The 14,111-nt window shown below is 38.2% G+C and overlaps 1 protein-coding gene across 1 annotated transcript; it reads right to left on the bottom strand.

Moving 5' to 3' along the window:
- Positions 1–9: 9 nt before the first annotated feature.
- Positions 10–11,291, bottom strand: qpct (glutaminyl-peptide cyclotransferase). Its single transcript, XM_079632941.1, has 7 exons — positions 11,100–11,291; positions 6,355–6,501; positions 5,988–6,269; positions 3,516–3,683; positions 3,041–3,140; positions 1,292–1,408; positions 10–921 (listed from the first exon to the last, which is right to left on the bottom strand). Exons 1-7 carry the CDS (start codon positions 11,193–11,195, stop codon positions 746–748), a joined length of 1,086 nt encoding a protein of 361 aa, XP_079489067.1. The 5' UTR covers positions 11,196–11,291; the 3' UTR covers positions 10–745.
- Positions 11,292–14,111: the final 2,820 nt, after the last annotated feature.

Genomic DNA, 14,111 nt, shown 5'->3' with positions numbered 1-14,111 from the left:
ATTCTTGTTAGTGTTTATAAATGTGTTCAATCCATGACCGTCTGTGGTAGTTAGCTGACTGGCTAGCGAGACAACGAGTTTGTATTGAGTACGGTAGATTGCTATCTGTTGTATTAGGTTGCAGCTATACATGTGGCAAACTTGACAGACAACTATTATCATATATGAGGGGGAGGAGGGGTGCTGCAAGTGAGTTTTATACGACAGTGTTGTGAAATATACGCCCCACAGCTGTAGGGGGAGCTTGTGGGGAAAACATGCGACAAGTGAAAATCAGCGAAGAAATGACTAGAGTTGCCGAGTTCTGCTTTAAATGAATCATGCAAGGTGATTTACTAATGTTTGCACTGGTCAATTTTACTTGTATTTGCTCCATTACTTACAGTACTGCCCAAAATATGCATGTTTTAAAGCAGACACTGATTTGCGCTGCTCTTGGTTGGTCATTATGGAAATGATCCGGCAGTGTCTGTTCTTTAATTTGTCAGTAGATCACGAGCAGAACTTTCCACTCCCATAATTTTTTGGGAACTAATTTGCCCGGTTTAGTAAATCTGGCCCTAAATGTCTTGTGAATTTTAACAGCACGAAGACATTTGCAACCCCAGTTGTAGTAATGTTGGAACTACATACTACAGAAGAACTTACTGATTGTGTGACAGATAAATTGTCAAAAAACAACCGGGAATAGGTGAAACTGGCTAACTTGCAATGCTTGTCAGAGAAATGTCATTGTTTGGAAAGATTAAGTGCTTTCAGCGATAGGGTTCTGACTTTTCTTGTTGAGGTACTCAAGAACAAACACCTGCAGGATCTTGTTGAGATTGCCGATGGAGGTACGATCCAAGTTCTCCTCATTGTCATCAAAAGTGTGCCACACCGCAGGGAACGGACTCGTGATGAGATGAAGAATCCGGACCCCTGCGAGGGCAGAGAAATGGTGAACGTGATTTCACGTGAAGTACAACATCAACATCTTCATTGATCCTGGAGCAACATTTCCATCAACCACTCAGATCTGAGGGACAAGTTCACAGTCTATGTCAAGTTTAGGCTTACAACCAGGGTTATGTGCTTCTACATCAGTGTTCATCATTTCCCTCTGATTTTAGGGTAAGTTATGGGTAGGAATAAGATTAAGGATTTTCAGACAGATATGTTGTTCCAGGATCAAAAAAAAAAAAAAAAAAGTTCTAACATCCAAAATCACGGCGACTGCAGAGGAATACATACATACGGCTTAAAAGCCTTTTTATATAAACATTCATATTAATCTCAGGAAGTGTTTTACCTTGGTTGAGAAATGGTATGTGGTCATCCAGAATTAGACCCACGTGTAGGCCAGGCCAGAAGTACTGAACCTCATTAGGGTGATTCTCTAGGTGACCGAGCGCATGCAGCCGACGCTCTAGACAACAGGAAAGAGTTTCCCTCTCAATATCAGCTCATTTGGAGTATAAAATTTATTAGTTTATAAAGGTTTAAGGTGCATTCAGTTGTGTTTTTGTTTATGTTGTGCTTGTCAATATGGCAGCCACCTTTGATTATACTGACACCTAGTGTTGTACATGCAAAAGCACAACATGAGAGGAGTGGAGTGATTCCCCTATATAGGGGTTACAGAGGTAAATTCTTATTAATGAGGGAAATTCACACGGAGTAACTTTATATATATCACGGATTTTATATATAATATTACCAGTTACAGTATATTTTTGCACCCCAGTGAGTGTGCTTCATTGTATGGAATGTGCACAATATATATATATATATATATATATATTATATATATTAAAAACTCTACTATAAAATATTACTGCACTCTAAAAAATGCTGGGTTGTTTCAACACAATTTTGGGTAAAATATGGACAAACCCAAACATTGGGTTAAAATGTAATGTAATATTTTAACCCAACGACATAAATTACCCAAAACCACCCAGCATTTTTTAGAGTGTGGAATTAAAAAGCCACTTAAATGCCCTTAAAGAGAGTGTACTTTTGTGACTAAGAAAAAACTTAATAATGGTAAATATTTTTTAAAAAAGTAAATTATATAAAATATTATATTAAGTATATTTAAAATCATTGTTTAATCATGCTTAAAGGTCCCATGGGGTTATTTTATTATTTTATAATATTTCCTTAGTGCACTTATTTTTGATGTGTTGATTATAGTAGTAGTTGATTATAATTTTAACTGTAGCATGTAATTATTAAATACTACATTTAAAGTTAATATAATTTTAAATGTACTAAATTGCAACTTCATCATTATAAATGTGTAATTACACTCTAAAAAATGCTGGGTTGTTTCAACCCAATTTTGGGTCAAATATGGACAAACCCAGCCGTTGGGTTACATTTTTTAATTACATTTTTAACCCAACGTTTGGGTTTGTCCATATTTGACCCAAAATTGATACAAATTTCAATAAAAATGACATAAAAATTTATTTTAATTAGCAATAGCATAACTGTTGGTCAGTATATCGGCAGTACACTCCAACCAAACCAATAGAAGTGAATATGAAATTACACATAATAAGCCCCACTTAGGTGGGTCTGCATTTAATATAAATTTAAACCATAACACATGTAAATTCTAATTAGTGTCAGCTAGTGCCTGAATAAGTTTGAACATAAGTACAATCTATATTTATTTTTAAAAGTATGCTAAAATGTACTTTTTCCACAAGGGTCTGCTAATAAAAATATCTCTGAATGAAAGCAAATGAAAATCAAACGCACAAAAGCAACACATTGCAGTAGTGTTACGTTTCTAAATGTATCAGTGTTTTTAGTGTAAAAAAAACAACAACAACAACATCATCAACAACTGAATGAATGATTCACTTACTCACAAATATGGGGAACATTTGACCCGAACCATTCAAGTATTTGAATCAATTACTTGAATCAAACATTTGTTTAGACTTATTGTCATCCATAACCAAACCTAAATACATTTCTCAGAGGAAAATAAAGAGAAAACAAAGGGAGAAAAGATGTGACAAAATGGAGCAGAAAAATTACTAACCAATTTTTTGAAGTTTGGAAAGCCATCGGGTCGTACTAGAGAACTGATTACCAAAGCGAGGGTTAGGACCTCCAATCAAGTCCAGTAGAACAAACAGATCCTGGGGAGAAATTGAACGAATTAAGGACTTTAACCGGTTTTGCTGTTCGCTTGCATTCATTTTCTTTAGCCATACATTCACAACATATGATTGTCCATTTATGTGTATATATATATATCACAGATACAGTGAATGAGGAAGTATGCATGCATGAATTATCAGCGAATAACAACTTAAACATTGGTCTGTTCCTCACACAAAGTTTAGAAAATCTTATAACACATCACATAAATCATAAGGGCCACTTTAATGGCACTTTTTGTATTTGGACAAGCTAAATATCAAAATATCAAATTTTGTAATCCATGGAGGAATGTAAGTTTGGCTGTATGTCAACTCTTTTTGTATTAATCATTGTTTATGAGAGAACTGTACAATGCTGTCGAGCTGGCTGGTGTTGGTGGCTTCTGGTGGATGTGGTGTCGTCGCCATTTTGTGGGCTAGGTGACGAGATCCGTACAGAGAGTCCTCAGAGGTCCACTGATACAGAGCCTCCTCTCCATCAAAGAACAACAGCTGCAGAGACAGATCTGACCCAGAGTTCTGTGAGGGACAAAACACACACATACTGCCATCTACTTGTGACACTACAGAATACACACAAATTAAAAACCATTTGATATGTAAATTCATAATCACATGAATTCCAATCAAATTAATATGGAACCAAATAAGTTGGCACAAAATAAAGCTATAAGCTACCCACTGACAAATAGACTTCTTTACTGAACCACTGAAAACAATTCAGCAACACCGCGTTGCCACACAGAACACCCTATCACAGCGGTTCAGAAATAAAATATCCAGTGAGTGGTGCTAAAAACGTTAATGCTCTATAGCATTTGCCAAAAACGTTCCGCCTACTCTAACCCTGCCCTAAACCGAACTGATAGAGTTGACAAAAGCAAATGTGACAATGCAATTTTAGCTTGGACTCGTACCTGAGCTGTCACCAGATGAGCTAAAGAGCAAGTTTAGTACATAAAGCCATACATATGGAGCTGGTTATGTGAAGCAAACATCAAAATGTTATGGGCTATGGGTCAAAGTGTTTTGAGGTCATAACATAGTATTCTGCAGTGAACGACGTAAAATAAGTCTTCATTATTCGATAATATGCCCCTGTAATTTGTTGCCGTTTTACTGCCATAGTGTTCATTTTAGTTTGGAACTGCAGTGAATCGTATATATAGGTATGTATAAGATTTTTTCTTGCAGGATTAACAATTATATGCTTTTGAAACCTGAAATGTTTCTTAACACTTTGGTCAAAGTCAGTCAGTGTGTCGGAATCATGTCCGGATATAACAAAGGGGAAGTGATACTAGACAAATGTTTAAATATATTAAATATATAAACTCACGACTTTGAATAACTTATGACTTTGAATAACAAAGCTTCTACCTAGTAACAGAAGGGTTTGCTGAATAAGAACCAATCATATTGTAGGAAAATTATGCAATGAATCATGTCACCTTATTCTATAAAGACTATTTTTTTAAATATTCTTTTTGCTGGTGGGATTCTCTCTGAAATTGGTCTGAGATCCTCCAGCCGTGATTAAAGCATATTTGAAGGCATTGTCTGGAGTCTGTTTAGTTCTTGCTGCACAGAAGGTTATTGGACACTAAAGATCTTATTCTTGAGTACTAGTGTAAACACTCCAACTCGAAGACTGTAGAACGCATATTATTAAGTGTCGACTGTAGACGCTTGGGTGTCGACTGGAGATCCCAGGTAAACTTAAGTCAGGTGCGAAGGGGAAAATCTACTACAAAAGCATGATCAAATACATAAATGTCAAACATGAATTAGCTGTATCTGGAATTCTTATTTCTAGAAAATATTCACATTTTTTAAATTGTACTGTAATGTCACACATGGGCGTCTTCTGGCCTTGGCGCTGACTAGGCAGAACTTTGGATCGTACCACACAAGCCGTTTACGTGACCATTCAGCAAATAGTTATAGGCATCTAAAGATTTATACGCTCTCAGTTTCTCTTTACGCTCGGTTTCTCTATCAGGTAGGTGTGGATGTCAGGCCACTCAACCGGAGCTAATCCTGTCAGATCGTCCATCCATTGAGTGAGCGTGTACGGTTCGGCCAATCTGGTTCTGTCTGTTAGAGTTAACTCTTTCAAATAACAATTGCAAATAACACAGAGTGACCTTACATATTAAGATCCAATTAGATTTTCTCTAGTCATTGTTAAAAACAAGCTATCAAAACATGCTAGCCAGGATAATTGTTTTGCCTCCACCTAAGCTCCGCCCACAAGAAAACATCACAATGTTTACTTACTGAAAAGGGGTCTATAAAAACAAGTGACTGTGTTTTTGGTCACAATGGTCAATTTCTTTTTATTAAGATTTATACATCATCTGAAAGATGAATAAACAAGATTTCCATTGATGTATGGTTGGGTGATAAGGACAATATTTGGCCGAGATACAACTACCGGTATTTGAAAATCTGGTTGTTTTTCAACGGTTTAAAGTTGTCCGTTTATGTTCGCGATTGTGCTGCATTCACTCACAAATATTATTTTTTTTACATACGGTAGGAACTTTACAAAATATCTTCATGAAACATAATCTTTACTTAATATCCTAATGATTTTTGGCATAAAAAAAAAATCAATCATTTTGACCCATACTATGTATTGTTGGCTATTGCCACAAATATACCCGTGCGACACGTGACTGGTTTTGTGATCCAGGGTCACATTTGCTAAAGAATATTAAAACAAAAAATCTGGATATACATTAGATGATGACATTACTAATCGACTAGTCAGTTGTTCACCCGGTGACCCATCCCTATTTTCTGTGTACATTGCCATACCTTCAGGGTCTTTAGTTCGTCATCTTGAGCTCTTGCCAATTCCAAAATCATTGAGCAGGGGACAGCAGAATCCGTTGCTCCAAGAAACTCACGGCCGTCCCATTGTGGAGGGTAGTATTTGGAGTCAAAGTGGCAGGCCAGCACCAACTGACGTTTTGCAGCAGGGTTGAGAGTAGCAATTATGTTGGTAAAGGGAAGTTGGCCGTAAGGAGTATGAGAATAGAAGGCGTCCTCTGTCACTTCCCACCCCGCGTTCATCGAGCCGAGGGTTGATTTAATATGCTGAAGAGAGAGAAACTCACACACTGATTACACAGTCACATTTAAACATGAGCTTTCATGCACACACTCACACACACATACTGACCTCCCGAACGTGTTGGCTTCCAGTTGAACCAGGGTACCGCACAACTAGCATAGTCTTCAGGTCTTTCTGCCACATTCGGTCCAGATCGGTATGAGATATGACACTGCTCAGTTCACTGGAGCTCAGTGTGGTTGCTCCATGTTTTAGCTGAAGAGAAAAGGAATTAAAATTTTTATTAATTTATTTATTACACAGTGGGTACCTTTGAGCAGTGTTGTGGTTGAGACCAGCATATTCAAGTCAAGTTTCAGACTAAAAGAGCGTTGAGATGCTATTTCGTTAGACTGGTTCTTAAGATACACACTGCATCCGAAATCGATTACTTCCCTACAGTATAGTTTGTGAAAAACAGGACGCCAAAAGAGTGGTATTTCCGAATAGTATTTGAAAATCCAGTCCCTGGATGACTTTCTACTTCTGCCGAGATTCTGAAGTGTGCATTCGATGGACACTTTACTTTCCCATGAGGATTTATGAATGTCAGTGAAGCGACGCAACTTACGCTGGTAGATCACATGATAGTAACAAAATGGCAAATGTAATGTGTCCAAATTTCATTCATACTACAGTATATGAACCCATATTCATATTATACAGAGCATACTTAAATTAAAATGTAGAACCTACACAGACAGTACCAATTTTGGATGCAGTGACAGTCTTAACACATCGACTGTGTTTATGCAACTGGCACCAGAAGACGGACGAGTTTAAAGGAGCATTTCACCCGTGGGAACATTAATCTTTATTGAAAGTCTGAATTCACGAACATATTTTCATAGTCTCTCTATTGTCATGGACTTGTGGAGCATGTGGTCTCGGTCTCGACTCAGACTCAACACTCTTCTGGTCTCGGTCTTGACTTGGACTCGAGCTGGTCTCGACTACAACACTGCATTCACTGTATTCTTCAAGATTATCTGTACGGAGGCAATCCTCTCTCTCTTTTAGAGCTGACATGCCTCTCTCTATAGCACATTGCAATACAGGGAAAAATGGGGAGAGTCAGGTTGAGACAGAATTACAAAAGAAACCCGATAACAGGATCAGTGGCGTAGTAGAGTGTAAGGCTGGTGGCGTTAGCTTTTGACGAGACCAACTCGAGTTTGAATATGCCCATTTCTGAACTCATTCTTCTCCCTTTTAGCGATTATATTAAATAAATTAAAAAGTACTTAATTAATAGTGGGAATAGAGTGTTTAACGGGTAGGGTTAGGTTAGGTTAGGGGTAGGTGTAGGAGAGGGCTTTAGGGACAGGGACAAGTAATGTCCCAATAAGACAGCATTCATTTATGATTTCAATCAATGTAATCATATACACTGAATATGTTATTATTGCATACTATTTTATAATGTACTACAATACACTTGTCACGATTAGATCCAAGGAAGACGGAGATGATTGAAAGGTAACAAGTTTGTTTAATAAATAACTTACCGGGCACTCGACAGAACACAGACAGGAACTTAAATACACTGTGGCGATTAACTAAACGACTAGCAGCTGTGAAGAATTTGATTAGTGTCCATGGTGGTGACAGATCAGTGGCGGGAAACACAGACAAGGAAACGCATGTCAGGAATGAAAACAAACTAAAAGTCCATGAACTGAATATAACTGAACATAATGGTGACATTACTCCCCCCTCCGTAATAGAACAACAGAGGGAGGGCTGAAGGGGGCTCTGGAGGTGGACGAGGTGATGGAGAGATGCTGTAGTGACAGGATGTGGAAGGGATGATGACAATCCCCTGGTGGGGCTGATTAAAAAAGCCAGGTGGCACAGACCCAGAGCAGTCCAGTGCCGACAGCCCATGATGGAGTAAAGAGAGGGAGGAGATCAGGTGGTGAAGAGGCTGACAGCAGCTGGGGAATGACCGACGGAGACTCTGCGGATGGATCTATCGGCGCAGACGGAGAGCCGATGGACTCAAGCGACCTTGCTTGCTCTGGAGATCTCGGTGATGCCGCGGCGATGAACACGGGAGGTGGAGCCAGAGTACCCGAGGGCTGAGGCGGAGCCGGTGTGATGGAGGACAGAGGTGACGCCGAAGGGAAGGAGGAACCCGCTGCAGCCGTAGGGGTGGAGGGACAGAGCGCGGAGGACGGACCACAAGTCCATGGCGGAGGCAGAGTGATGACTGACCAAGGGGGAGCTGGCAGGACGAGGGAACCCGATGGAGCCGAAGGTGGGAGTAGCCAAAACATAGCCGACAGGCAGAGATGGAGCAAGAGGACTGAGGTCGGAGGAAGAGCACCGGTGGCGCTCTTGCAAGGGCGCTGAAGGTGGATGCATGACCTGCAGCTCGACGTCACAGGGACTCTCCGGAGACGGTGCAGGGCTGTAGACATCCATCATGGCGGAACTGGAGGACTGGCTGAACTTCGCGGTGCCATCGTACTTGACAGGCCGACGGAAAGATTAACACAGTCATTGGGGCTGTCCAACAACAGTGACGATGAAGGTACCGGGTGGGATAGGGTGGGAATTGATGTTTCCTCATTGAAGTCCATCAGCCAGTCCTCATGTTCCGTTGATACGATTCCCCCGTCCGCTGATGTCATGCCGTGGGCTAACACCCCTGGTCAGACTCATGTTGGAGCTCGTCCGGGGCGATGGTCTGCTCAAATTGGATTACTTCGGATTGATGAAAATTAGTCCATGTAAAGGTAACATACCTACGCCGGAGCTAACTAACTAACACATTTATGTAATTTGACATAAGAATTGTGATTAAGTAGCTCTGCTGCAATAAATCCCATACATGCAATGATAAACCTAAAAACTACATAAGACCAATTATGTAGTTTAAATTATTTAGTGTCTATTACAAAAATGTGTCTTTAAATGTTATAATCGATTGAGAGCCCTGGCTGTAAAACTTTCTCCTATAAAATGTGCAGACAACTATATACTATGTACAGTTTGTTTGAACAATGGAAGACAACGGGCAGAGTGGAATAAGTAGTGTGGGGAAACCAATTTTCACACGAAACCTCATATGCCTAAATTAATATCTCACCTTATTCTAATTTTTAAATGTATGCATGACAAACTATAAAATCTCATTGGCTTACAATGAATGAAACATTTTCTTTTTCATTTTCTTCAAAAACAAAAGTAAAGTAGATATTTTAAATTTAATTTAAAGCTTGTGCAACTAGTGGCGTCCTCTGCGCGCTTCTGTGTCACTTCAATTGTGGTAGCTTCACAACATGCTAACATTTATGTCATGCATAAACTCGAAATTTCTTGTGAATGTGTACAGTTGGTCAGAAGCGCTGGTTTACAGTTAAAAGTTTAAAATATTAGAATTTTTCAATTTCATACATACAACTATCATTTTGCTTCAAAAGACATGGGTTCATCCATTGGGATCATATGGATTACCATCATGATGTCTGTATGTGTTTGGCTGTATGTTGAAGCATCAACATTCTCTTGCGTTATATGGATTATTTGTCTAAAAATCTTTATTTGTGTTCACCGTAAGAAAAGAAAGTAATATACTGTACATCTGGAATGACATGAGGGTGAGTAAAAGATGAGTTTTTTGGGCTGTACCCTTTAAGATGGCTGAGACATCTTCCATGAAATGAATCAAACATTATCTTTATTAATAATGAATCATATATTAAAAAGTCTACTCTTTCTCAATCTACAAATCTGAAAAAAAAAAAAACCCAACTTACAATACAACCTAATTCAGTGACTCCCATTACAGTCAGAAAAAAACATGACGGTTATACTCTTGCTTAATGGTAATGTTGCAACCAAACTAGTAGTCTTGTTTGCAGGAGAAATTACACACTGTGTGTTACACATTCGTCAAGACCGCAGACCTGCATACCGTTATGCGTCAAGAGGATAATTATGTGTTCAAACTACACTATACATGGCAACGGAAGGATTCGGAAATGAGTCGACACAGCTGGAGGACATTCACAGAGTCTGAAAGGCTTCTGATTATATGATCTTTCTTAAATAATAATGTCAAGATGGATATAAACACCTAATTAAACTACTTCTGCTTTAAACACGATATTGATCTTCTGATGACATTTCGTTTTGTTTGGTCTCAAAGTCCAATTGTTCTTGTGCTGCGATTATTGATTCTGCATGTTTTATTTGAAAGTAGCTTGTTATGAACAACACAGAAGATCTGGCAGATCAGACATGTTTTATACAAAAAAATGTGTCAAGGTGAGGAAAATAAGATTATATTCCACTGTATAACTTGCCCTTTTCAGTTATCTGATCACATGCTGAAAAGCAATAGGTAGTGCAACAGAATTCAAAAGAGTTTGAAAGTCTATATTAAGATCCACTGCTGATGGATCAATGATGGGGATCTTGCTCCCATAGCAACTAGACAATGGGAGACAGACTGAGCAACATGAACTGAAGTCTAAAGATACAAATGACCAGATCATGTACTTGTAAAGCCATGATGCAAACCTTACTTTCCTCGGTCCGTTTAAGTGATTACTGTCACGATTCTATTGGACATTTGAAATTAAAAAGAAGACATGCAACAAAAAAGAAAAAAACGAATGCATGAATAAAACAGTTTTTCTTTTTGGTCTGCATTAAAAACAGACAGATATTCCCTGAGGAAAGCACCCTTTCTTCATGAGAAAAATACATAGAATTCATGAATAATTCTAACTCAACATTGTTTATATTATGATAAACCAATTATCTGAGAAGGAACCAAGCATCAGTTGTGTAAAGATTGCTACCTTCTCCTCCTGCCAGGGCACATTGTCGCAGCTCGTCAGAGTCGCTGTGATGCCAATGAAAGCCAACAGTCTCGCAGTCCAGCGTCGTTCGGCCATCTCATCTCCTCAGTTCTGTCCTCACGACGCTCTCTCGCACACACACACTCCACACAACTCGGATCATGTGAGAGAACACTTTGCAAACCCTACTATGGCGAACGCCTTGCTTATGAATATTAATAACGTTCCGTGATGCTCGGCAAACTGATTGGCTGAAAGACAGACACTGCTGGCGCGTTGAAGGCGTAGCTCATGAATATTAACCTCAGGCAACCAACCAACGTCAGCGAGGCTTGATTAATATTCATGATTTCACTTCGATTCGGCACAAAGAGCCAGCTGTTGTCGAGCGCTGGAGTTTTGATTTGTTACGCCGCCTTCTTTTTAAAATAAAGAAACAATTTATATAATATTGATTTGTTTTCTTAAATGGGCTCTGTATATTACAGGTTCCATTTAAGGGATATTTCACCCAAAAACGAAAATATTTTCATCACTTACTCACCCGGGGCCTGTTTCAATAAGGAGGTTCAACCAACTCTGAGTTAAAACTTGAACTCTGAGTTGACTTACCCTGAGATGGGAAACTCTGAGTTTTCGGTTTCAGATCAGCTGAAATTAGTTAGTTCAATCAACTCTAAATTGACTGACTCTGAGTTAAGCGCGTGCACCACAACTATAAAAAGCCATTATCAATGGAGCCCAGATATTATGAGTCACCATGGCAACAGTGCCAGACACAAAGAGGAATTACTGTTATACAGTGTTGGGTGTAATTAATTACCAAGTAATCTAAATATTGTAATTTAATTAAAGGGATTACTCTTACTTCTTCTGTAATTTAAAATAAAATATGATGTAATTACATTAAATAGGCTACTGCATAGAGTATAGAACAATTCTGTATAAAACAATAGTGGATTTAACATACATTTTTAAAAGGTATATTTTGAATGTAACCTTCTCCCTCTACACACTTTGGTCAATTCAAGAATAATTCATGCAATTGTATATTGTTCATTTTGAAAGCATTAAAAGTGCAGTTTCTTGTCTCTCCTCATTGTATTGTTCAAGTGGTTGAGGTTGATATGGGACTTAGTAATTAACAATAAGCAGACCAATAATTTCTAAAGATAGTAATTATTACATTAATCTAATTACACTGTTGAAGATGTAATTTGTAGTTAGTAATTAATAACTATTTTAGAGTAACTGTTATAATATCAGAGGTGAAACTGGAAGAACAGTTATTCAACCTAATTTTAATTTGCATATAGGCTATGTGCAATCCTGCAGGCATTAAAAGAATGTGGCAGCAGCTGAAAATAAAAAAAATATAAAAACATAATTCAATCAGGTAAGGCTTGAGCATATCATGGGTGTAGGCTCATCTGACTTTACAAACATTTGACATATTACATAACTAAATAGCATCCAGTGTCTAGCAGTGCAGCAGCATTTTTGGCTGAGGGAATTCCTTCATCAGAGCCGGTCACTCCCGGAGATCCAAGGGCCTTCATAAAATGTAAGAGGTCTATGTGTTATTTTTTATATAGGGTATTTTTGATATTTCCATTTATTTTACTTTGGGTTGGGTTTTTCGTTGGTCCCAATAGATTCTGATATTGGGACTAATATCTATCTAGAGACTAATATCTGTCTTTTGGAGCCTCCTGTCCCAACAGAACCCCAGACAGTTGTAAGTTGCCTACTCAATACACCAGAAATTATGACAAATAGTGTTATAAAGTGTACAAATGCTCATCTTCACAGGATGATGGGTATGAAGAAACAGTTTCTGCGCCACAGAGAGGCCTACAGGGTAATGTTAATATTATGTGTCTACACATCAGACAATCTACACATTCACATTTGTATGTGGCGTAGCCTATAGAATCGAAGTTTATATCTAAGTATAAACGGACATTCTTATCCCCCAAGTGATTTTCAGTAAATGCCACAGTTTAATTCTGTAGAATTTGTTTAGAACTACATGATGTAACTCTAATGTACTGTATTTTCAGTTGCCAGTTAAGGAGTTATATATACCTTCATCTTACGCTATTAATTTCTTTTTTAAAACAGCGGAAAAAACAGCAATAAATAAATGTACAGAAAGAATGAATGAAGTGTTTAAACACCGCTTCCTCTTTAAAAAAGGGGAGGAGACCGCAAGAAACTCTGGGTTTACTGAAGAAAACCTGCTCCCGACCAGGTTAGGTTCACAGAGTAAGTTGCCATGGTAACTGACTCTGAGTATAAGTTACCCCTCTTTCAGAAACGGGCTTGACTTACTCTGCTTTCTCGGGTTTGATATACCTCCCATTCTGAAACGGAAAACCCAGAGTTTCCCTCATTTCAGGGTTAACATACTCAGAGTTTTCACTTAACCTCCTTTCTGAAACAGGCCCCCGGCCTCAAGTTGTTCCAAACATCTATGAACCTCTCTCTGTATTCACAGTCCAAGTTTTCAAAAGTAAAGCTTCTTTATTTTTATTCATTTGTAAGAGTTTCTTTCTTCCGTTGAACAGCACCCATTGACTTCCATAGTATTTTTTCCTATGGAATTCAGGTACCGTCAGCTGTCTGGTTACCAACAATATTTACAGATAAAAAACAACATTATAAAATAAAACAAATAAATAAAGAATTATAAAGATAAGATTATAAACTGGCGTATTTCTACGCCACAATAAAAATAAAAAGAGTAAAATAATTAAAAAGCGTAACTGTTGTTTATTTTAGTAGCCTACCATAAATATTAAGATACAAACAATATTATTTACGACAACTCTAAACTGCATATTAGCGATCTTAAAAATAATGGTAGTGATCTGGTGACATGCCAATTTAGCAGAGGATTTTCACCCATAAACAACTGTATTTATGTTGTTCGCCTGAAGCAAAATACAGCTATAAAAGAGCTATTGTTATTTCAGTAACTTTTGTTCAGCTGCACCCTCGTGTACTTAA

The sequence above is a fragment of the Phoxinus phoxinus genome, assembly GCF_949152265.1.
Source record: "Phoxinus phoxinus genome assembly, chromosome: 13".
Taxonomy (NCBI): domain Eukaryota; kingdom Metazoa; phylum Chordata; class Actinopteri; order Cypriniformes; family Leuciscidae; genus Phoxinus; species Phoxinus phoxinus.
This window is presented reverse-complemented; position numbering and strand designations above follow the sequence as displayed.

Bases quoted from the DNA above. Each gene is read 5' to 3' on its own strand.
- qpct (XM_079632941.1), bottom strand. From the start codon at position 11,195: ATGGCCGAACGACGCTGGACTGCGAGACTGTTGGCTTTCATTGGCATC. The intron at 6,270-6,354 runs GTCAGTATGTGT...CTCTCTCTTCAG, and splicing joins GAAGCCAACACGTTCGGGAG to CATATTAAATCAACCCTCGG. The intron at 3,141-3,515 runs GTACAGTTCTCT...ATTTCTCCCCAG, and splicing joins CCAGCCAGCTCGACAGCATT to GATCTGTTTGTTCTACTGGA.